This window comes from Lepidochelys kempii, chromosome 1, assembly GCF_965140265.1.
Source record: "Lepidochelys kempii isolate rLepKem1 chromosome 1, rLepKem1.hap2, whole genome shotgun sequence".
Taxonomy (NCBI): domain Eukaryota; kingdom Metazoa; phylum Chordata; order Testudines; family Cheloniidae; genus Lepidochelys; species Lepidochelys kempii.
This window is the reverse complement of record NC_133256.1, coordinates 257,098,484-257,120,690: the sequence shown is the minus strand read 5'-3', so window position 1 is coordinate 257,120,690 and position 22,207 is coordinate 257,098,484. Positions and strand designations below refer to the sequence as shown.

The following is a 22,207-nucleotide window of genomic DNA, read 5'->3' as shown; positions in this document are numbered from 1 at the left end:
TGGTGGTGTTGCAAAGAGAGGGTTCAGTGTGAAACTTACAAGGTGTGAAATAAAGGGAGGTTTGAAGTCCATTTTATCATCATAAGCTTTGTATTTCTGTAATGTCTTCTATCCTGCAAGATCCCAAAGGGCTTAAGGTCTGATTCTAATCCTATTTACACCAGTGCAGCCGATGAAGTGAGCTGTAGCTCATGAAAGCTTATGCTCAAATAAATGTGTTAGTCTCTAAGGTTCCACAAGTCCTCCTTTTCTTTTTGCAAATACAGACTAACCCGGCTGCTACTCTGAAACCTGTCATTTTACACCAGTGTAATTCCACTGATTGCAGCAAAATCACTCTTGATTTACACCAATGTGTATATGAGCAGAATCCTGCCCTCTATCTGTATGAAGGGATCAATCACCAGTGAAGTGCAGCCTCTTCTCGGGTGGAAGGTAATGGCTGTTTAAGAATGCACAGCAACATCCCACAGCTGTCCAGGTGTTTCAGGCAAGCAGTCTGTAATGACCCAGTTGGAACTGGGTCAGGAGAATAGAGGATACACCAAAGTGCATTGGAATCTAATGATCTTGAGGCATTAGGGTGTTAATTCTCCTGCATTTCATCCAAAAGATGATTGTTGGCACCTGTAAAGAGAGGTGCTTCCCCCACCTCAGAGAGCTGTGCTGGGCCTGGGGTCTGTTTGATATGTTGTGGGCAGAGGTGTGGTGTCTTGGAGTAGGGATGCCAGTCAGACCAGGTTGTAAGCATGAGGGAGTTAAACGAAGGCCACTACTCAGGCTTGGTGGTGCAGGTTGAGCAAATTTTGTTTCTCTAAGAGTTGGGAAGGGATGTGGTTATGACTCTTCTTGGAGCACACAGGGCTGTTGCCAGCAGTCTCCAGCTCGAGCGCGTCTTGCCTGTGCCAGCTGGGTATTAGCTTCTAACACAACCAGCCTGTCAGCCACTCAGGCGCTCTCCTCTGGGCTGTATGGGCCCTGCCTTTGCCCTGCAGGTTGACTATGAAGGCTCCCCAGCCTCTGAGCCTTCAAAGTGTCCTCCTGTGGTGTCCAGCCACCTATCACTGGATACCCCCAGAAATCTCCATTCCCAAGGGAGGAATTATAGTAAAACAAGAGGACAATTTATTTAAGAACAAATAGAGATTCAACAGAAACAAGTTTGTGATGGAAACAAATGGCACCATACAAAACAAAATCATGAAATGTGAAGTAGGGCCTACACTTATTCACAGTTACCTTCCCCATCTAGTCAAATAGATGCTCAGCCCAAAGTTCAGGCATTTGCAGCATTTGCTGCCCCCAAGGAGCTAAGATCCAGTCTTCCATAAAGCACCCCCACTCATCGAGTTACCTCCTCAGTGAATGGGTGCAGAGTGTTTCTCCACCCTGTGATCTCCTGAATAAGTCTCTTGTCTTTATTCACAGACAGGACGATCCCCTTGCCGTCCTGCCATCCTTTCTACTGCCAGTGCCAAGTTTTTTCCAATGTTTATACTTCGCTGGTTTTCCATTGACTTTTCTGGGTTGGTGCAAAGGTGGACAACTGAGCAATACAGGGTGACAACTTCCTCCCACTTGAATGGGCCATCACTGAGGCACATTATTTCCTGGTGATTCACTTTCAATCCAAGGCCATAAGGGTGTGTTTTTCTATATAACTACATTATTCCTTAAACATCACTCATACACACATCTCGCAATGATTATGAGTATTGATAAGTTACAAGCATTCAGTAGAGATCTCACATTCTACCCTTTATGGATAAAGACCATGAAAGCGGTGTATTAGGTGTAGTGAGTTTGTGAGGTCTGAGACAGGAGGTGCTCGTAAAGAACAGGGAACCCTTTCCCCATTGGCACCAATTGGCATCTGTGTCACAGTGGTGAGGCATAGTGAAGATGGCTGGACCAGTATGTGATGGTATGGGGGGCAAGCTGTATATAGAAACCTGCAATAAATAATTAAAGGAGGAGGTCACATGACCCTCATGGCTGTCACAGGGTTCCTCTCTCCTCGGTGTCTGGTTACATTCAAGGATCAAGTTCTAACATCCTGACTGGTGAATTATTAAACGTCCTTGTGGCATTCTCATCCCTTCACATTGGACATGTTTCTTCCTGGTGTCCTGCTGTGCCAGGCAGAGACAGTCTCAACCCATCTCGATCCTTGCAATTGGATTCTCAGGAGAGTTTTGAGGACAACACGTCCTCTGCCCACCAACTTCTCGATCTCTGGGAGCCCCTCGCCTCCCTGCAAAAGGCTGGTGAGATGGAGCAGTCCTACAGATCCACAATCTCCATCTATAAGGTGAGCTGTTACATCCCTGCAGGCTGTGGAGTGAAAGGGCTGTTCCCAATTGGCGAGAGATGCATGGGGGTTGGGGGATCCTTCATAAAGGATTTAAAAGCACAAGAGAAACACAATGTACTATGGAGAAGATTAAATTAAGATTAATTGATTTAATTTGCTTTGAAAATCTGTGGGCCAGATCCTCAGCTGGTGTAAACTGGTGTAGTTCCAAGGCTCTATGAATCCTGGTCTGGTGTGAGAACAGACTAATGGCCGACAGGGTGTGTGGTGTAATTCAGCGCGGAACCCAGCGGTGCTGGGGCTAACCTCTGGGCATTCTGGTGTATTAAGGCAGAGCACCTTTCCCAGTGAATCCCTGCTATGGGAGAGCTAGAGCAGCTCAGCTGGGGGGCTGTCCCAGAAGGGAGGGGGGGAGATTGTTTGAAGTGAGCCAAGAGGGTAGAGCAGGAAAGAAACAGGTTGAAACTGAGAAACATTTTGGCTGATCTTAGGAATCCTTTCTAGACAGTGAGGATCTACTGGACTGTGGAATATTCTCCCAGGGAAATGGTGGAAGCCCCATTGCTTGGGACCTATAAACTAGACTGATCAAAGCCCTGGAGAATACACAGTGGGGAGTAATTCTGCCTTGGCAATGGAGGGGTAAATTATGTGTTACTTAATAGGAAAGACCTATCTCTAACACCTGTGTTCTCTGTGTGTGTGTGTGGGGGGGGGAGGCTGTATTGAAGGTGTCCAGGGGCGGCATGTGATAGAAAGGTTTCAGAGTAACAGCCGTGTTAATCTGTATTCGCAAAAAGAAAAGGAGTACTTGTGGCACTTTAGAGACTAGTCTCTAAGGTGCCACAAGTACTCCTTTTCTTTATGTGATAGAAATTGGCCAGAGAGCTCCCCTGTGTGTGCTCTGCATGACTGGTGTGAAAATCTGTGTGTGTCTGAAGAGACACCAAGGATTAGTGAGTACTGATATATGTCCAGGCCAATTACTGTGTCCCTCTGTGAATGCATGTTGTTACAGGTGTTTTTCTAGTTACAGGTGTACATCCACCTGTGCGCACACAGCATGGGCCCTGCTTATAATTGGCATCTTACAGTGAATTTTGAGGGAAGAGAGAAAAAATCCTTTCAACAGTAGAGAGTTCCAGTGAACGTAGACAAGTGTTAAAACTCTCTGGAGAATCAAACATGCCCAGACACTAGTTTCTCTGACCTCAGGTTGAGGGTAGATTAGTGGCTGTGCAGCTCCTTGCCCTAGTGACCAGACTGATCTCACTGGTCTCCGATGTACAGATCAAATTATACAATGCACCTTTTTGGTAAAGATGCTGCCAGGATCGGAGCTCTTTCTAAAAGAACCCTACACACAACCATGCCCAGCTGGGTTAGAATGTACAAGTGAGGGTGCTTCCTTTCTGTGCTGGGCTTGTCTCCTCAATTTTGTGCAGTGCTTAAATCCCACATCTGAATTTCCAGACTTCTGCCCCTGCGTGCCATGCAATAAGGGGTGCTGTGCACACTGCCCACCTTATTAATACAGTAAATGGACCTATGAGGCTGGGTTAGGACTGCCCCATTACTTGACTTTTATCAACCTATGGGGCCCTGATGCTCATGACATGGTTGCCAGGAAGTGATGCCCATCCCTGAGGTAGGAAAGAAACCCACTAGATTCTGGGTGACGGTAGTAGCATTTGGGAAAGTTCAGAGGGAAGGGTGAGCTCCTGATCACTCCACCCCGATGTTTGCTCTCAGCTAGAAGAGAAGATGCAAGCACTGGACCTCCCCAATGAGGAGGGTGCCTGAGCCTGAAACCAGAGATTGGTGGGATGGGTAGGCCGCAGCTCTGTGGGATGAATCACATAAGGAGGGCACAGGCCTCTTTCATCCCATGGGCATGCAGGAGGATCGCATTAACCTGTTGTGTTCTTTCACCCCTCTCCCTAACTCGGATGGATGACAGAACATCTTGGAGCAGTTTAACCCTGCCCTGGAGAACCTGGTCTACCTGGGCAACAACTACTTACGCACTTTCCACGGTGAGTGCTGTCTCGTCTCCCACCTGTGCCTAGTGGGGGGACAGCTGGGATTGTGTCCATGGGCATCGCCCTCAGTTGGCAGGTTGGGGGCGTCAGTCTGTGCTCCTGGGGCTGTTCTGAGCTTGTGGGTAGGCAGGAGAATAGGTGATGAGGACGGGAGGTGGCAAAGAAGGGAAGAGTTGAGGAAAAAGGGGGCAGAGGACAAGGATGGAGCAGGGTCATTTAGGGAAGCTTTAATCCAGCTGCCCTCTCTCCTTGTATTTCTGCAGCACTCTCTAAGGCGGCTGAAGTCTATTTTAAGGCAATACAGAAGATTGGGGAGCAAGCCCTGCAGAGCTCCACCTCGCAAATGCTGGGTAAGTTTCTCCAATGACCATCTCTGGGAGGTAGGTCAATTTGAAATGTTGCCCTCCTCTCCAGCCCATCCCATCCCCGCACCAGTGCTCCCATTGCACCGAGCGGCATGAGGAACGAAGGACCGCACTGAGAAAGGAGCCTGAGTCTCCTGCATGACAACCCCCAATGCGCTAGGCCCGGTGCGTGCAGCACTCCCAGCCCCCACTGATCCCGAGGCCTGAAAGCCGGGCTTTGGGCGTGGCCTTGCAGAGCACTGACCCCCACAGAGCACTAGGCCCAGCCTCCCCGTGTCCCACCCACTTCAGAGACGGAAGCCCAGGCCTCCTGCTCTCCATGGTAGAGCAGCGCACGGAGCCCTGGGGATCGCACAGCCCTGGCTGCAGCATTCTGATCCAAGCGTCCCAGCTGTCATGTCACACAAACCATGTTCCGCATCCTCCCGGCGCTGAGGGAAACTCTGAATACATGAACCAACCGTAACGACGCTGTGCTGCCTTCGTGAGTCTGCAGCCAGCCTGAATCGAGAACTCGGCGAGACGGGAGGCAGCCCCCGTTCACCTGTGTGGGTTAGCTCTGAAACCTAAAGATGGCAATTTAACTATTTCACTGCTGATCACGTTAACCACGTTTAGCTGGATCTTTTTGCTATCTCCCAGTCCCCAAATGCCTCCCATGCCTTCCTCAGATCCCCAGTTGCTTCCTACTCAACAACCCGTCACTCTAACTACCCCCGTCCGTCGCAACTTATTCATACAAAAATTTGTGGTACATCTCAAACGGAAAACATGGGGACAGTGTAAACTAAATGGACTGTACTATCAAAATAAGCCACGTAGGGCGGGCACCACTAAGTGTGCTAGCATATTTAATTCTGCATTCTTTACAAACAGGATATTTAATGCAGATGAAGCTGTCACCAAATTTTCAGCCTGCTGCCGCAGTGTCATGCAGAATCCAAGGTCCTTGGGGCAGACTGTCGATGTGGCTTGCTGTGAAGTACACAATGGCTTGCCCTGGGGCACAGATCCCAGCCTTCCAACCCCTTGCTAACTCCACTATGCAAAAGACTGGGAGACCGGGAGCTGGTACCACGGTTTCCCATCGCACACTAAGCTACTAGCCCTCGGGTGTGGTTTATAACATGCAGATTCTGAGGGTAATCAGTGAAATCACAGAAAGGGATTGAGCAGCTGTTATAGAATGAAGCGAATTGGCTGAAACCCTCTCCTCACACCTTGGACCCAGCCCCAGCAGACAGCTTATGCATAGCGATAGTAGTTGGACTTTTGCACCAAGATAACGCTGCGCCCAGTCATCTAACAGTGGCGATTAGTGCTAATGGCCCCTTTGTTCTAACTCTGGGGGAGAATGATGCACACAAGGAGGAAGGTCTGATTATGATACTTTGATCTCTTTTCTTGAAGGCCAAATTTTGATACAGATGTCTGACACCCACAGGCATATGAACTCTGACCTGGAAGTAGTGGTGAGTATCTTGACATGGCCCATCTCTACTGGGAGCAGCCGGTAGCCGTATGCTGGGCCTAATGGAGCTGTGTTTTATGGAGCTGCGGTGGCCAGATGCCACCTGTTGTTTCCATACTGAGTTTCGGGTGGGTTGCTCCCAGTTTGTGGTGAACAGAACTGGGGGAGGGGGGAGGGTTGCCAACTTTCTACTCGCACAAAACCGAACACTCTTTCCCCGCCCCTCCTTTGAGGCCCTGCCCCTTTTCACTCCATCCCCCCCTCCCTCTGTCGCTCTGTCTTCCCACCCTCACTCATTCACTCATTTTCACCAGGCTGGGGCAGGGGGTTGGGTGCTGGGGGTGGAGTGTGAGGGTTCCGGCTGAGGGTACGAGCTCTGGTATGGGCCTGGGGATGCAGGATTTGGGGTGTAGGAGGGGGCTCCAGACTGGGACTGAGGTGTTTGAAGGGTGACAGGGGGATCAGGGCTGGGGCAGGGGGTTGGGGCATGAGGATGGGTGAGGATTCTGGCTGAGGTTGAAGACTCTGAGGTGGGGCTGGGTATGAGGGGTTTGGGGTGCAGGAGGGTGCTCTGGGCTGGGATTGAGGGGTTCAGAAGGTGGGAGTGGGATCCGGGCTGGGGCAGGGGTTGCGATGTGGGAGGAGGTGCAGGCTGCGGCTGGGGGTGTGGGCTCTGGGGTGGGGTTGTGGATGAGGGGTTTGGAGTGCAGGAGGGTGCTCCGGGATGGGACTGAGGGCAGAAGGAGGATCAGGGCTGGGATAGGGGGTTGAGGCGTGGGAGGGGATCAGGGGTGCAGGCTCCAGGTGGTGCTTACCTCAAGCAGCTCCCAGAAGCAGCGGCATGTCCCCCCTCCGGCTCCTACATAGAGGCGCAGCCAGGCAGCTCTGCGTGCTGCCCCGTCCGCAGGTGCTGCCCCCATAGCTGCAGTTCCCGGCCAATGGGAGCTGCAGAGCCGGTGCACAGGAGCCGGAGGTGGGCCATGCTGCTGCTTCTGGGAGCTGTGTGGAGCCACAGCAGGTAGGGAGCCTGCCTTAGCCCCCCTGCGCTGCTGACTGGACTTTTAACAGTCCGGTCAGCAGTGCTGACCAGAGTCGCCAGGGTCCCTTTTCGACCAGGTGTTCTAGTCAAAAACCGGACACCTGTCAACCCTAGGAGGGGGATGTAATCTAAGCAGCATCCAGTTCTGATGTGCCAATATTTCCATCTCCCTCCCTGGTAGTGCTGTTGGGGGTGGGGGTAGAAAGGGGAGGACTTGTGTAAAACAAGGATGTTAACCCTTTCCCAGCTGTGTGGTTGTTATTGATATGACAGCAGTGTCTAGAGGTCCCAACCTACATGGAGAGACAGCCTTCGCCCTTGAGAGCTTTCCGTCTGGATAGACAAGACAAAACGTGGGAGGAAAAGCGGTATCGACTCTCTGTCTGCAGATGCCTGGCTAAGCATGTCCATCAGGAGGCAGAGGAGTGGGGTTTCTCCTGGGCACTCCCTAACTCTCCCGTTTCGGGTCCTCCCACCCCCCAGCTGTCAGCAGTGCCCAGTAACACCAGTTGCTAGGGGCAGTTTGTAACAACTTCTCTGTCACGTCTAGGCTCAGACGTTCCACAAAGACCTGCTGCAGCATATAGAGAAAAACACCAAGCTGGACATGCAGTTTATCAAGGTGAGCCGCAGTCCTTCCCTGTCCCTTCTGAGCTGTTTGCAGGCTTCCCCTTCCCTCACCCCGAAGCAGGGTGCTGGAGCTCTCTCCCCACACCCTCACTGTGCCCCTCCCTCCTTTGAGTCCCTTAGCGCAGCTCAGGCTTTCACCCTCTCGCTGGTTTAGATCATTGTTTCATCCCTGAGGCGTTTTCAAGGATATTCCAGGCTTTCCCTGGGGCAGAGGTTGGGGAGTGTCTCGTGCCAACTGGAGAAAGAGAGACTTTCCTTTTGCCTAGCTGCCATGTCCTCATGGCCTGACTTGGCCAGCTTTCCTTTGGAGTTGCTAGGATTCACTGGGCTCCTAAGTCCCATTTTCAAAAGGAATTTACACCCATTGACTTTCAATGAGATTTAGACTCCTAAGTCCCCTCCCCGCTTTAGAAAATGTTCCTCATAGTTTCTGGTCTCCTTCTGTGCTCTCGGCAGGACAGCCATCAGCAGTACGAACTGGAGTATCAGCACAGGGCTGCCAACCTGGAGAAGTGCATGTCGGAGCTGTGGAGGATGGAGAGGACTCGAGACAAAAACACCTGGGAAATGAAGGTGGGAAATGAAGGGGAGGTAAGGATGGCCCTGAGACGCAGGCGAGTCTGGAATGAGGAGAGTGGTCATCACAAGCAGATGCTGATGATGCCTCCAGAGTCCTAGATAGCTTCTAGCTTGTCTCTCCCTTCCTTAGAATGCAAGGGGGTGCTCCCTGAGATGCAAAAGGCAGCAAGCTGACACACAGATAGGAGACATACTTTTTCACACAGGGTACCGTTAATCTGTGGAACTCCCTCCTGCAGAATGTTTCTGAGGCAAACTGCGTGGAAAGACTAAAATAAGATTAGGGGCCAGATCCCTATAAATGTTGTATGCTGCTTCAGCATAACAAAGGGGTTGTAAAGGCTGATGACCCAGTCATGTGAGGGGAACCCCGGGTGTATGCCCCCAAATACTGCTCTGTGCAGACTCTGGGTGCTGCACTGACATCAATCCCTCCTCCGCTTGTCCACCCAGGAGAATGTGAGGCGCTTGCAGTCAGAGATGCAGGCATTTGTCTCCGAGAGCCAGCGGGCTGCCACGCTGGAGGAGAAGCGCCGCTACCGCTTCCTGGCTGAAAAGCACCAGCTGCTCTCCAGCACCTTCCTCCAGGTGTACAGCAGGGTAAGGAGGGGGCTTGACCTGAGGTTGGGGGGAGGGACATAGCCATAGCCCCTTTGTCCTGCCCTGAGTGTAGGGGACTGGACTAGAAGACCTCTTGAGGTCCCTTCCAGTCCTACATTTCTATGATTCTATGTGGGGATGTGTAGCTTACAATTCTTGTCTAAGAAAAGTTTCTAACCTAAAGCAGCTTTTCTGCATCACCGACCCACATGGTGGGGGATCCACCGTTCGAAGATACAGAGAGAGCTGCCTCTTTGTCCACTAAGTGATGGTTCACAAGGGGCCCTTCTGCTTCTCTTTATACCCCTCAAAGTTCATTGTCTTTTCCTTAAGAGTTAGGATGACCCGCCAGGGTTCAGACTGCGGTATCCTGCAGTGTGCCGATGTCATGCTATTGCCCCATCCTCCTGATAACTGGTGTTTATCTCCGAGGCAAATTGTCTCGGGCATCATCATGCTCAATTGACATCCTAGACCGAGGCAAGCAGGCAAATCAACATTCCTTTGTCTAGGACAAACTTGTTCATGAGGTCTGCCCCCAAAGCATAGTGCATTTCTGGCGCACGTACATAGCTCTTTAAGCACCGTCCATCACACGATGATATTGATGACCGGTTTGTCACCAGCTCTGAGCTGATACTTCACGCAACACTTGTCACAGGTAAATGCCGTGACAGCAGTGTGTTAGGGGTAGTGAGTGTGTCAGGCCTGATGGGAATTACAGAGCAGTCGGCCCTCTGCCAATCAGGGTTGAGGGGCTTGTAGAGTGGCGAGGGCGTCTCGCCTGCTGATGGCAATGCACTTAGGTACAGGTTGGAGCTTGTTTTGGGTCCTCGCTCTTTAACTTCCCCTTTCCCCCTCCCAGCTGATCTGCTCCCATTCTCCCCCTGATCTCTCCTCTCAATCTTTCCCCAGGCCTGGGGCATCATCCAGAGCAAGGTGCCAAAGTGGAAGGAGCAGTTGGAGGCCAGCCGCAATCCAAGCAGCAGACACTCCCCGAGCCTGCTCAGTGCCTCCCATGGCCCGGGGTACACGTCAGGCCGCCTGACTCCCAGCTGCCTCGACATGGTGAGAAAAAGGCCAACAAACGATCTGTCCAGTAATGGGGGGGGTGCCTGGGATGGCCCCTCCCAGGGCAGAGATCCCAGAACAGAGGGTCAGCCCAGCTTTTTCCCAGGGTCTGTTATTTTTTGAGGGGTGGGAGGCAATCCCCTGTGTCCCCATTAATCTATACCTCCAGGCCTCACCTGATGTTCCTCCCTTGGTAGCATTAGCTATACAAGACGAGGTGTGGGGGGTGGGTGGGGAAAGCTTGTGTGTGTAGGAGCGTTGGGGGTGGGGAAGGATACAATCCTTTAGGGACCAGGCTTCTCTCGAAGAGAGATCTCCTCTATGTGGTGCTCACGCTCACCTTCATTTCCGTCCAACAGCCTCAGAGGCCTCTGGGAGATTTTGGCTCAGCCATGACTGGACGTAGTTCAAGCCCCTTCCCCCAGGAGCCTGCAGAACTTCTTAGACCCTCTCCTCAGCCAGAGCCAACCAGGAGAGGTCTGCAGAAGACTTCATCTGCTGGTAAGACTGGGTAGATGGGGGTAGTGGTGTGAGGCTGGTTGTACCTTATTTGAGCAGGTACAGGCTGGATTTGGGAGGGACAAATCTGTCCATAATGCATTTGTCCCAGGGTGCACTTGGGCACCTGTTCTATGCAAGGACGAGAGGGCAGGGTATATGGAGGGTGGGGGTGAAGGCCACAAGTGAATGAACAGGGAGCCAAATGGGCAGGGGCAGGGCCCCTTTAGGGAAGCTGTGTGAGTGGGATAGGGAAGCCCAGGTCCTAATGGACAATGGAGGTTTCTCACTCCTTCAGTGGTAGGTCTCTCCTAGCCAGGCTGGGGTCTTGCAGGGGGAGTCTGGGGTTGAAAGAAGCCCTCTGAATCCTCTCACGCCTTGGTGGCTCTTGGCAGGCTCACTCTCCGCCAGCCAGCGCTCGCGCTCCAGCTCCTTCGGTGAGCAGGCAGGAGGAGGCAGCAATGTGTTTAGAGTCCAGACAATTGTGCCCCACTCTGCTGGCACCAACCGCACCTTGCTGGGGTTCAACCTCGGGGACATCATCATGGTGCTGATCCCAGAGGCGCAGAACGGCTGGCTGTACGGCAAGCTAGAGGGATCATCCACGTAAGTGCGCTCGGCCTGTCTCCGTGGCGCTGGGCTGGAGGGGGGATCTTGGCGAAGGCAGCAAGCCAGCTGTGAAGAGCTGGGCTCCAAGGGTTAATGCCCTGCCCTCAAGCCTTTCTGCTTAAAAGAGGCAATGCCGGTCGTGGTCTAGCCGAGGGGTTTCTCACTTACGTGGGCAGCAGCTACTGCTCCGGCACAGTGCTTGGCACCACATGGAACAGTTACCGAATGGCACGACAGGTGCCATCCCTGGCCTGGCATCCGATATGGGGCATGGGTTACTGGCAACCTGGGGCAGGGTGGGGGTTGGAATTTGTGGGGCGCCTGCTCGCCATATAGTTCTTACCCAGATGCTGCCTTTCTATTTGAGGTTCATTAGTCCCAGCTGCGTCTGCCTTTGGAGAAGGGGAGTTTCCAGAAGAGAGTCCCAGGGGAGTCTCCAAAACTGTCCTCACTTTCTGGAGTTGGCCTTGTCTCTGTCCAAAAAAGTGCCCAATATGAGCCCCCTCCCAACGGTGCAGGGGGAGCTCTTCCAGGAAAACCCAGGTGCTGGTGGCTTAGTAAATGGTGCTCTTTCCTCTAAGTCGTCCCTGAACGAAGGCCTTGACCTGGTGCTAGAGGGGGTCCACGTGCTGCTGGAAGTGCTGTTCTTTCAGCTCAGACACAAGGCAAAGGCTCGGTGACTGGTGGCCATTTTAAGATCTCATCATGGCCCTCCATGCAATGGGCATGTTTGCCCCTGTGCCCTGGCCAGACTCCACGACGTAAGGGAAAGGGAATGCTAAGAAACGTGTTGCTGCAAAGGCTCATTGTCCCCTCTGTCTCCGGGGCCTTAGGAGCGGCTGGTTCCCCAAAGCTTTCGTAAAGCCCCTGGAGGGAGTAAGAGACCCGGAGGAACCGCCCAGCAGGTAATGGGAGCTGCTGAAGTGCATGTTTTTGTACGTCTTTCACGCAAGTGTGTGAGGCAATGTCCTGTGTGGTGCTGCCCATCAAGGCTACGGCTCTTGAGCACGCTCAAGAACTTGTCTGAGGGCCATTGGCACTCTTGGACATGGCTTTTCTCGATTAAACTGTGACATGTTGCTCCCGTTACGGCTCTCTCAATAAGGGCACAATATTTCCAGAGGCCTTTAAATCTCTAGTTAGGTAAATCCTAGGGGTACATATTCCTTGTGGAAACCGAAATATTCCCTCTGGAGAGATCCTGGGAAGGGGGAGGACCCAGACCACATTTGCTGTATGGAGAGACCCCAGAGCACTCTTCCCCAGAGCTGGATTCTGGCCTTTTCTTCTTCCTTTTCTTCTTGGGATCTCTCCTTTCTGCTCTTGTTCAGGTCCTTCCCGCTGCGGAGCAGTCACAGCATGGATGGCCTGGATTGCCCCAGTGTCCCATCAGCAGGAAATTACCGACACGACGCTGCCCTGCCCCAGCCACCAAGCCCTTCTCCAGCCTCACGTGGTGCTGGCAGCCGCCGGAGCAGCTTGGTTAGCGCTGCTGCTCCTTCGGATTCCAAGGTGAGTGGGTGCGGCGCTATTCTAACCTGAGCTAAGGCAGTGAGAAGGGATCTGTGGGTTAGGGTGTGTCCCTCAACCAACACTGACTTTCGCTTTCACATCCTTTCTAATTATGAGGATAGTTAACCGGTTACCAAGGGAGGCTGTGGAAACCCCCATCACGGGAGGGTTTTAAGAACAGGGTGGACAAACACCTGTCAGGGATGCTCTAGATTTAGTCAGTGCCTCAGTACAGGGAGCTGGACTTGGTGACCTCTTGAGGTCCCTTCCAGCCCTACATTTCTGGGATGCCATGATACACACCCGCTCCAACCACGCTTAGCGGGAAGGGAAGGGTCATCCTGACCTCACTGAATCACAGGTGTCATCCATCTCTCCCATGCTTCTGGGACTCTTTAGTGCTGCTGCTGGTCATCCATGAATCCACCCTAGCTGATCTCAGCTACTCTGCTGGGCATGGGCTGCTTTGCAGCTACTCCTGTCCATCCCTTTGCACCTCCCTGCAAGATGAAGTCATCTTCAGCACAGCTCCTGTCCATCCGTCCCTAGCAAACTCTGTGCTCTATCCCGTGGAAGAGCCCTGGCCTCTGGGCTCCTCTCACTTCTTCCCTTTATTACGCAGCAGGGGCCCTTCAGTTCACTCCTCTTCTCCACGACATCCCAGCCTGGTTTCTGGTGGCTCCGGGGTGGCAGCTCTTTCTGCTAAAAGTAGGACCATGAGTGATGGAGCTGGGCTGGAGACCAGCTGACAGAGATGCCGTCCTCCTTGCCCTGATAAGGCTAGGGATAGCTCTTTTGTGTGCCTCTTCTAAAGGCAGCTGAGGATGGGGAAGGGTGAATAAAAGCCTGGGAGCAGAGGTCCTGCATTTGGGTCTCAGCAAGGTGGGGGATAGAATACAGAGGCTTTCACCCAATTTGGACTCAGAATGGGGCAGGAAGGCAGGGTGAAGGGCAGAAGTGTGTTTGGATGGCACAGGGGATTGGGGGATGGGATTTGGAGCCTGTCCTCTCTAGGTGATTGGTTCCAATCCCAGGCTGGAGGGACCTGGATGGTTCAAGGGATTGAGAAATGGAATATGTAGCTTTTCACCTCTGGGTCTGTGGTTCTGGTGAAGCCCCAGTCTGCCCAGCTTGCGGGTTTGGGATGCAGACATGTAACGTACCCCCTAAAAGTCACTGGTTCCAATCCAGACCCAGGCTGGGAAACTGGACAGCTCAGGTGATCGAGGAGTGGGACCTTTTCTCCTCTGGCTCTGAGCCAGCCGCAGGACAGCAGTCAATGAAAGTCAATCCCAGCTGATGACTGTGGAGCAAGCTGTGTGAAATGAGTTGGGGTCTTAATCCAGCTCCTAGTGGGGCAGATATTTTCATCACAAGTCCCACTATCGCCAGTTGTTATCACTCCCTTCGGGGGCTTGGCAGGTACCGGGATGAAATGGGCTGTGGCAACTGAACTCTCCTCTCCGGGTTGGTCCCTCCAGGGCAGCCCAGAGGCCGTTTAGGGCCGTGAATGTTGGGATCTTGCTGTATCTGTATATTCTATGAGTAGGGCCCTACCAAATTCATGGCCCATTTTGGTCAATTTCACAGTCACAGGGTTTAAAAATAGCAAATGTCATGAGTTCAGCTATTTAAATCTGAAATTTCAGGGTGTTATAATTGTAGGGGTCCTGATCCAAAGAGGCATTGTGGGGGGGTCGCAAGGTCATTGTAGGGGGGGGTTGCGGTGCTGCTACTCTTACTTTTCTGCTGCTGCTGGCGGCGGCGCAGCCTTCAGAGCCGGGCAGCTGGAGAGCGGCGGCTGCTGGCCGGGAGCCCAGCTCTGAAGGCAGCGCCGCCGCCAGCAGCAGCGCAGAAGGAAGGGTGTCAATACCATACCTTGACATCCTTCCTTCTGCCCTGCTGGTGGTGGAGGGTGACATGGTATGGCATTGCCACCCTTACTTCTGTGCTGCTGTTGGCAGGGTGCTGCCTTCAGAGCTGGGTGCCTGGCCAACAGCCACTGCTCTCTGGCTGACCAGCTCCGAAGCCAGTGCAGACATAAGGGTGGCAATATCATGACCCCCCTGCAACTCCCTTTTGGGTCAGGACCCCCAGTTTGAGATACGCTGGTCTCCCCTGTGAAATCTGTATGCTATTGGGTAACAGCACATAAAAGACCAGATTTCACAGGTGGGGAGACCAGATTTCACAGTCTGTGACCTGTTTTTCATGGCCATGAATTTGGTAGGGCCCTATATATGAGGCTGTAGGAAGCATGCAGGGAGCAGGAGATGGTATCCCAGGCCCTCCTGTGATCAGAGGGGGCATCTCTGGCCATGCTGGCCTGTGAATTCTAGTGCCAGTTTCATTTGTTTGCTCTTTGCTGTGCTCTGCGGATCCTGAACTCCCATGATCAGAAATGCACCCTCCTCCCTGAGAAAGGGGGGGGGGGGGCTGGGAGCCTGTGTGTGGAGGGACAAAATCCCCTCTTCCCCCTGCACAGAAAGGGGGATATTTGTTCTCTGCAATTCTGCTTTAGTGGGATTTTTCAAAAGCACCTAAGCTATTTAGGAGCCCAAGTCCAATAAATGGGAATTGGAGACTGGGATATGGAGTCTATCATCCCGTTAGTGGGACTTGGGCTTTTTAATTGTTTAGGTGCTTTTGAAAATCCCACTGTGTGTTTGTGTGTGTCTTTCCCTCCTCCACCCTTTGTGCCTCTCTCTAACCTGCACAATGTGCTTGCTCTCAGATTTTGACCCTTTATCTCGTTTTGTTGCAGAAGTCAGCTGTGCAGGAGCAGCCCCCAGAGCTCTTCCCCCGGTAAGTGAAGTCTGGGATCCCTGGTGGTTTTATCTTATTGTTTGGAAAGTCCTGGAGAACTGGGGAGGTGCCTGGGGAAAAGGAAGTGTGGTACCAGTCTTCCAAAAAAGGAAGGAAGGATGATCATGACAATTACTGCCCTGTTGACTAACTCCTATTGCTGTTAAAATCATAGAACAATGAATGAGAGGAAGGAAAAAACACTCAGGCTCTAGAAAGGCCCCCCAGGCTCCTCTCTGTCCTCTCCTGGAGGAACTGGAATAAGAGCTCTCTAGTTGAGAAGATGATGAATTGGGTCCCTCAGAACTGCCCATTTGGAAGGGTCCAAAGGGAGGGAGTAACTAAGAGCAAATTAGGACAGGAAAGTCAGGCCAGTGAAAGCTGCTGGATCATCACTTAGTCTCCCAAGGGAAGTGGTATGGAAGCCCCATCATGAGGGACACCAAAACTATTCTGGACGGGCACTAACAAATGTACCATAGTGAGCAAGCTGCACCAGCCCCAGGGAGATGACAAGGTGGATCTGACAGGCTTTCGCCATCTCCTCTCCGTCCTCTGAACCTTTCTGAGAATACAAAGTGGGGTGAGCTCTCTAGTGGGGGATGGGATGGGCGACTGGCAGGGCAGGAGGCGACTCTTGGAAATGCTGCCCAATGGTCAAGGCGGATTGAAACAGCAGGAGGACCTCTTGCTTGCCCCAGCCAAAGGGCAGGGGGAGAGGAGGAGCCACATGCCCAAGTCACCTTCCTATTCTCTCTTATTTGAACCATTGCTCCCTCTCCCAACTCCTCCTCCTTCACTGTCTAATTGCTCATCTTGTGAACTGTGCCAAGGCTAGGGGGGAATGGCCATGCCAGGGTGGAGGAGGGGTTCCTGTCCAGGGAGAGAGAGGGGAGTGGCTCTACCAGGAGGGGGTGAAGAGGAGAGGGAGGGAATGGTCCTGTCAGTAGGAGGTTGGGGGGGCAGTCCCATGCAGGGAAGGAAGGGGAATGGATCTGTCAGGGGGCATGAGGAGGAAGGTTACCAGGAGAGAGTATGGGGATGTATTATAATTAATGGCATTGGTAACTTGCACCTAGTGGGCCCCCATCCGAATGAGACTGTTTCTCACTCTCAGCAGGGAAGCTTTCCACTGTCCCTGCAGCGGGTCCCCATAACATTCTCTGTGACGGGGCCTCTGCCAGGGCCCCATGGCCGGGCGGTACTGAAACAGGCTTTCCTGAGCCTTTATTTCTCCTCTTGCCTTTCTCCTTACAGCGGCACCAATCCATTTGCCACAGTAAAGCTGCGCCCCACCGTCACCAACGACCGGTCTGCACCCATCATCCAGTGAAAGGAGGCGGTGGAGAGCAGCAGATTCTGGGGGGTTGACAGAAGCAGAAGTGCTAGAAACACACAGTCCTTTCCCATTCCTGGGCCACCGTGACCTCGGGTTGGCGCTAACCTAGTGCAGTTTCTCAGGGCACGGCCCCAGCAGTGGAGCATCTCTGTCTTGCCCCCTGTGTCCTGCGCTCTCCAGCAGTAAATAGATTCCCTGGTTTTCTTTGGCGTTCTCTTTGGAGTGACGTGTGTGATGCTGGTCATGCTGAGTGGAAGGCGTCCCCGGGATACCGGTGCTGGTAGCATGGGCAGGGGGTTGCTTATACCTAAGCACTGGGAACTGGAGGAGGGCACGTCTCTCATTGGTCTGTGCACCTGCGCTGCAAGGGGTGCTATTGGCAGGGGAAAAGGAGAACCCTACCCAGCCCCTACTCTCTTTGTTGTAAAGCACTGACCGTTATTTGGCCACTGAGCAGATTCCTGACCTACGTTTGGGGTTAGGTCCCTGCTCGATGGATCAGCGGATAACTGCATGGCAGGGGTCTTCTCCTCTCGGCCCCCTCGCCCCAGGGCCTTGGGCAACTGGCCACTGCGTTTCCAAGAGCTTTGTGGGGAGGCTGCCTGCCCGTTCGCAGTGCCCTCTCCTCCACCCTCTTGCTTGGTAGCCCCAGGGTTGGATTAAGATGGGAGGGGAAACCCAGCTGCGCAGCCTTGTTTGATTCTGTACATAACAACAATAATATATTTTTTAAATAAAATGGAAAACACAACCTCCCTGTGTGTCCTGGTTCCTCTGACCGTCCTTCCTGTCTGCCTCCCCGGGGGGATGCCAGGGGCAGGTGTCCACCAGGGAAACTAAGATTTGGGAAAGCTTAGCCTTGGGTAGGTCCACACAGTAAGCGGCAGCTTGTGGCAGTCTCGGAACCTGCATCTACAGCCTTGGGCTTGTGGGGCTCGCACTACGGCTCTAAAAATAGCTGTGTAGACCTTCGGGCTTGGTGTGGAAGCCTAGGCAGGTGGGTTGGCTTCAGAGCCCAAGGCGCAATAGCAACCTGGCTGTTTTTAGCGCCATGGCGAGAGCCCCAGGCTGTTGACCTAGGCTCTGAATCTCGCTGCTGCAGGCTGTGTAGACATACCCTATGGTGCCTAAGCCTTGCTAATACGTGTGGCTCGAGTGGTTAAACCACCTCGACAAATCTGAGTCTTCTGCCTCCACCTGCCTAAGGGACCGGGAGTTTGCTCCTCAGCCTTGCTGTGGCCCCTTGGTGCTGGGTAAAACGGAGGAAAGGGTCTCCAATGCTCTTGCTATCGGGAGCCACCTGTCTGCTTCTCTTGGCCTCACCAACTCTCCATCTCGTTTACAATCTCGCTTCTCCTGTGCTGCAGCCTCACTAATGTCTCCTTTCCTTCATTTGAATTCAGCTTCACAGCAGCACCGAACACTGTGGTGTGTTTTGAGCCAGAGTTCTTGTGAAAGCCACTGCCCGGAGGAAAGCTGTAGAGTGTGTGTGTAAGAGAGAGAGAGAGACAGACAGGCAGGCCTGCAGCTGTATTAGAGCTGTGGTTTTAACTTGTACACCCTCTTTGCCCACTCACCCTGGACATTCTGCTCCTTCCATGCAAGTTGGCCCTCAAGAGTAGAGTAAGAGGTGGGTGATCTTCTAACCTCACACTGAGTACCTGTAATTTCCGGCCATTAGGAGGCAGCAAAGTCCTGTGTTCCCTTTGCCCTGCTGAGAGAAGGCCTGGGGGTCTCTGGGAGGCAGGGCGGTGGGTGTTCCTAGAGAAGCCAGTCAGAGTACTGAGGAGGGTGATGTGTCTGGAGAGTTGAGTGAGTGGTGCCCAGAGAATGGCAAGGAGGCGTGAGCTCTCCCCATACAGACCATTGGCACCGGGGGATATCTAGAGCTGCAGGAACAGGGGTCCTACTAACCCTCTCCCCATCCACCTCTCCGCACTGGAATGTGGCACCCCCCTCGCTTCCCCCCGTTACCCCTGCACAGAGTGTGGTTCCCCGGGAGAATCGGTGGCGCCAGCCCCTTGCTCTGGTGTTGAGTTTGAGAGTCACCTTTTAAACCGGCTTTAATGAAGATACGCCTGGCCTCCCTGTCTCCGGCTGGGTCACTGCAGTGTGTGTGTGTGGGGGGTTCTTCCCCGCACTCGGTGCTTCACGAGGCCTGCACACAAACCCAGCATTGTTGTTTCGAGCTCTCCTGGGGGGAGGGTGGGGAGAGACCTGCTGCAGCTGCTTTAGCCAATTAGCCTTATTAATAGACATTCACCACCCCCCCCGCAGCTCCCCAAAGCCCCTCCGGCTCCCTTCCCTCCCTGCTCTGTTACCCCTGCCCCCCTGCAGGAATTTAGAGATGGAGGAGGGGGAAGGAAGCTAAGAAGCTTAATGGATTAAACAGCAAGCCTTTCACTTCTGGGGACCAGGGTGTGCATGTCTTAAATCCTTTGGCCACACCTGGAATGAGTCTTGCCGGTCTCAGGTGGAAAGCAGACTTCTGGTTTTATTATGGTGACTTAACCCGCCCTCACTCCCCCTCCAGTCAGCTGCAGAGGCTGCCTGAATTCTGCACCCCACCCCCACGGGTTTGCTTTTTTTATGGTTGGTGACTGTGTTCCTCCTGGTAGCATTCCTCCTGGCACTCTATGCGCACTGATCGCCCCAGAGCAGCCCCACCATCCTAACGCCAACGGCTCTGCCTGCTCCGGGTGAGTGCCGTTTGGAGTGTGCTAGACCGCCAGCCCTGCCCTCCATTCACTTGGCTTTTTTGTGGAGCCTGCAACAGAAGGGAACCCTGGTCAAACCATGGTGAACTCTTACCAGCCCTCCAGCTTTATGCCACGAGGAGACGGGAATAACTCATGAGATTTTCCACACTCCTTAAAAGGAGAATTTACCCCAGGCAAGTGGTAAGGAGGCTGTTCAGGAAGGCCTCCATGTTCCTCCCCTGTCTATCTACTAGCATATGTGGCCCTCATCAGCACTGAATCCAAGCACCTGCTTGCTACTTCAGAGCATTCCCTGCAGGGCCCACTCTCGGCTCTGCTTCCTTTGCTCCATCATTGCACCCTGTCTCCACTGCAGCACCTCCATACTCCAGCACTGCACCCTTGTCCTGTCACTGCACCTCCACCCCATGCCCTGCTCTGTCCCTGCCTCCTCTGCACCATACACTGTAAACACCTGCATCCTGTCACTGCATTCCCTGCTCCGTCACCACACCCTATCCCCCTCCTTAACCACTGCATCCCCTGCCCCATCCTTCTGCTCCAGGACTGCACCTTCCCTGCCCCGCCTCTTCAGCACGTCCCACTGATTGAACTGCGCATTCACGCTCCAGCTTTGTAAAGCTCCTTGATGTTGTTGCTTAGGCTGCTCCATCCTGATAAGCCAAGAGACAAATGTTAAGAATCTCCCTGCTAAGGAAAGTGAGTGCAGAGGGGAAGCCATAAGGAATCTTTGGCCAGGCTCCCAGCTGTCTCTCTGTGCTGAGCCATGGGATTACCGGGGAATTCTGGCCCAGGCATGCAGGCTGCTCCTTCCCATTGGCTGGAAAAGCTTCTTAAAAATGGAGAGGTGGTTTCTGCTAGATCAGCACCTCTGATGCTTTGCCGACTTTAAAACATAAGCAGCTGCTGACCCACATCCACAGTGTAAACACCTTGGGGCTCAAGCTGCAAGCTGTGCTGCACCCAGGGACTCCCAGCGGACAGGACTTGGCGGGAGTGGGGGGGTGTCTCTGCAGCAGTTGGAGATCACTGCATGACCCCGCCAGCAGCAGGTGGTTCAGGAGAGGACAGGAAGCAGTGCAGGATTTTCTGCAATCCAGATTGAAGGGGGGACTTTGCTGTTCAGGAGAACAAAGCAGGCTGCTGCCAGGCATCTGCCATGGAGCTAACCCCGAAAGACACCATCTAAGCTAACGTGCTCCTCCTGGAGCCAAGAAGCGCCACGCAGATCGGCCCCCCGGCACTCGGAGGGTGAACAGGCAGCCGCCGTCCTGCGAGGTTTGTATCCAGATGCACTTTGACGACCGTTGATTCATTTGGTAGGTTAGTGGTGTGTGCAGGCTGTTCTCCTGGTTGCCGCCCAGGCTAATGCTGGTCTCAGGGCATAGCCTATTAATAGGTCAGCCTGTGCCAGGGAAAGCTTATCTAATTCTCTCTGGCTGCGCTCTCCATGCACCCTCTGTGACGTGGATCCGCTGCCCTTGGAGGCTGGGAGTGTGAGCCCTGGCCCATCACCCGGAGCAGGGACCCCACTGAGCTGGGACACTGGAGGAGAATGCTGGCACTAGTGAGTGGATCCCATTGACTCCTAGTGCCAGCGTGCTCGAGTTGTGAATCCCACTTTGTTCAGCGGTTGGGTCTGGGACAGCTCCCTAGTGGTGGGATCCTGCTGTGCATGGAGGACGATTCTCAGTGCTAGCTCCCGGGGTGTAGCCCACCCCGCACACAAAGGCTGAGGGTCTGACTCTCACCATTAGTGCGCTGCCCTTGCACGTGGGTTTTCTAGCACTGGTGGTAAATCTCGCCCTGCCATAACAGAGGCATCAGCACACTGAGCTACAAAGGTGATGGGTGCTATGGAGACCGCTGAGAATGCAGGTGTGATGCGTTGGGCATTAGTGTTCGGGGAGGAGCCTCTGTGTGCCAATGATCCATCTACGTTAGTGTGTATTTAAACTGCGAATTGAGTTTTTTAAATATCCAAACAAACCTTCCCAGCACTGGAGAAAATAGTAGTGAGCAGTGGTGTGCAAGGACCAGACACAGTGTACATCAGTGCATACAACCCCCGTAGCAATGATCAGAATAGCCAGTGCATTTGTTGTGAACTTCTGAGCGGGAAACCTACGCTCCCCATATTGTTTTTCAGAGCCTGGAGTAAATGGCACATCAGACCATGTTTTGCAAATGAGGAGGTGTGTGCCAGAGGGTCAAATCAATGCCCTTGCCTAGAAGCTATTGAACATTTCAAGCTAGAACACATGTTGCTTATGCCTCCCCACTTCCCAATAAACCTCTGATCATGGTGCTGAGCACAGAGGTTTCAACCAGCTTGACAAACGTAAGGATGAGCAGAGGAATGAACAGCAAGAATCTGGGGCAGGTGTCCTTGTGTCTGCCTGGGTGCGTGCATTTGGCAGCAGACACTCCTCCAGCACAGCTGCATGCATCAGATGATGCCAGTCAGTGGTCCAGGTCCAAGACTGATCTGGGAATCTTTGTTCCATTAGAGCACGTGCTCTGTAATACAATAGTAACTTGCTTGCTAGTAAGCTGGAGAGGGGTTTTGGGCGGAGCGGAGAGTGGAGTGTTGCTAAATCAACCTGCCGGGGT

At 53.2% G+C, this 22,207-nt stretch overlaps 1 protein-coding gene across 1 annotated transcript; it reads left to right on the top strand.

The window, feature by feature from the left end:
• Positions 1-1,375: 1,375 nt before the first annotated feature.
• BAIAP2L2 (BAR/IMD domain containing adaptor protein 2 like 2) lies at positions 1,376-17,620 on the top strand. The gene is made up of 14 exons (XM_073326061.1): positions 1,376-2,311; positions 4,275-4,350; positions 4,620-4,706; positions 6,132-6,193; positions 7,782-7,853; positions 8,318-8,434; positions 8,894-9,040; positions 9,956-10,108; positions 10,471-10,612; positions 11,005-11,215; positions 12,052-12,123; positions 12,550-12,730; positions 15,495-15,535; positions 16,793-17,620. Exons 1-14 carry the CDS (start codon positions 2,273-2,275, stop codon positions 16,866-16,868), a joined length of 1,476 nt encoding a protein of 491 aa, XP_073182162.1. The 5' UTR covers positions 1,376-2,272; the 3' UTR covers positions 16,869-17,620.
• The last annotated feature ends 4,587 nt before the right edge of the window (positions 17,621-22,207 follow it).

Excerpts from the sequence above, each read along its gene's own strand:
- BAIAP2L2 (XM_073326061.1), top strand. The coding sequence starts at position 2,273 with ATGGAGCAGTCCTACAGATCCACAATCTCCATCTATAAG. Across the intron at positions 8,435-8,893 it reads AAAACACCTGGGAAATGAAG|GAGAATGTGAGGCGCTTGCA; the intron begins GTGGGAAATGAA and ends TTGTCCACCCAG. Across the intron at positions 12,124-12,549 it reads CCGGAGGAACCGCCCAGCAG|GTCCTTCCCGCTGCGGAGCA; the intron begins GTAATGGGAGCT and ends GCTCTTGTTCAG.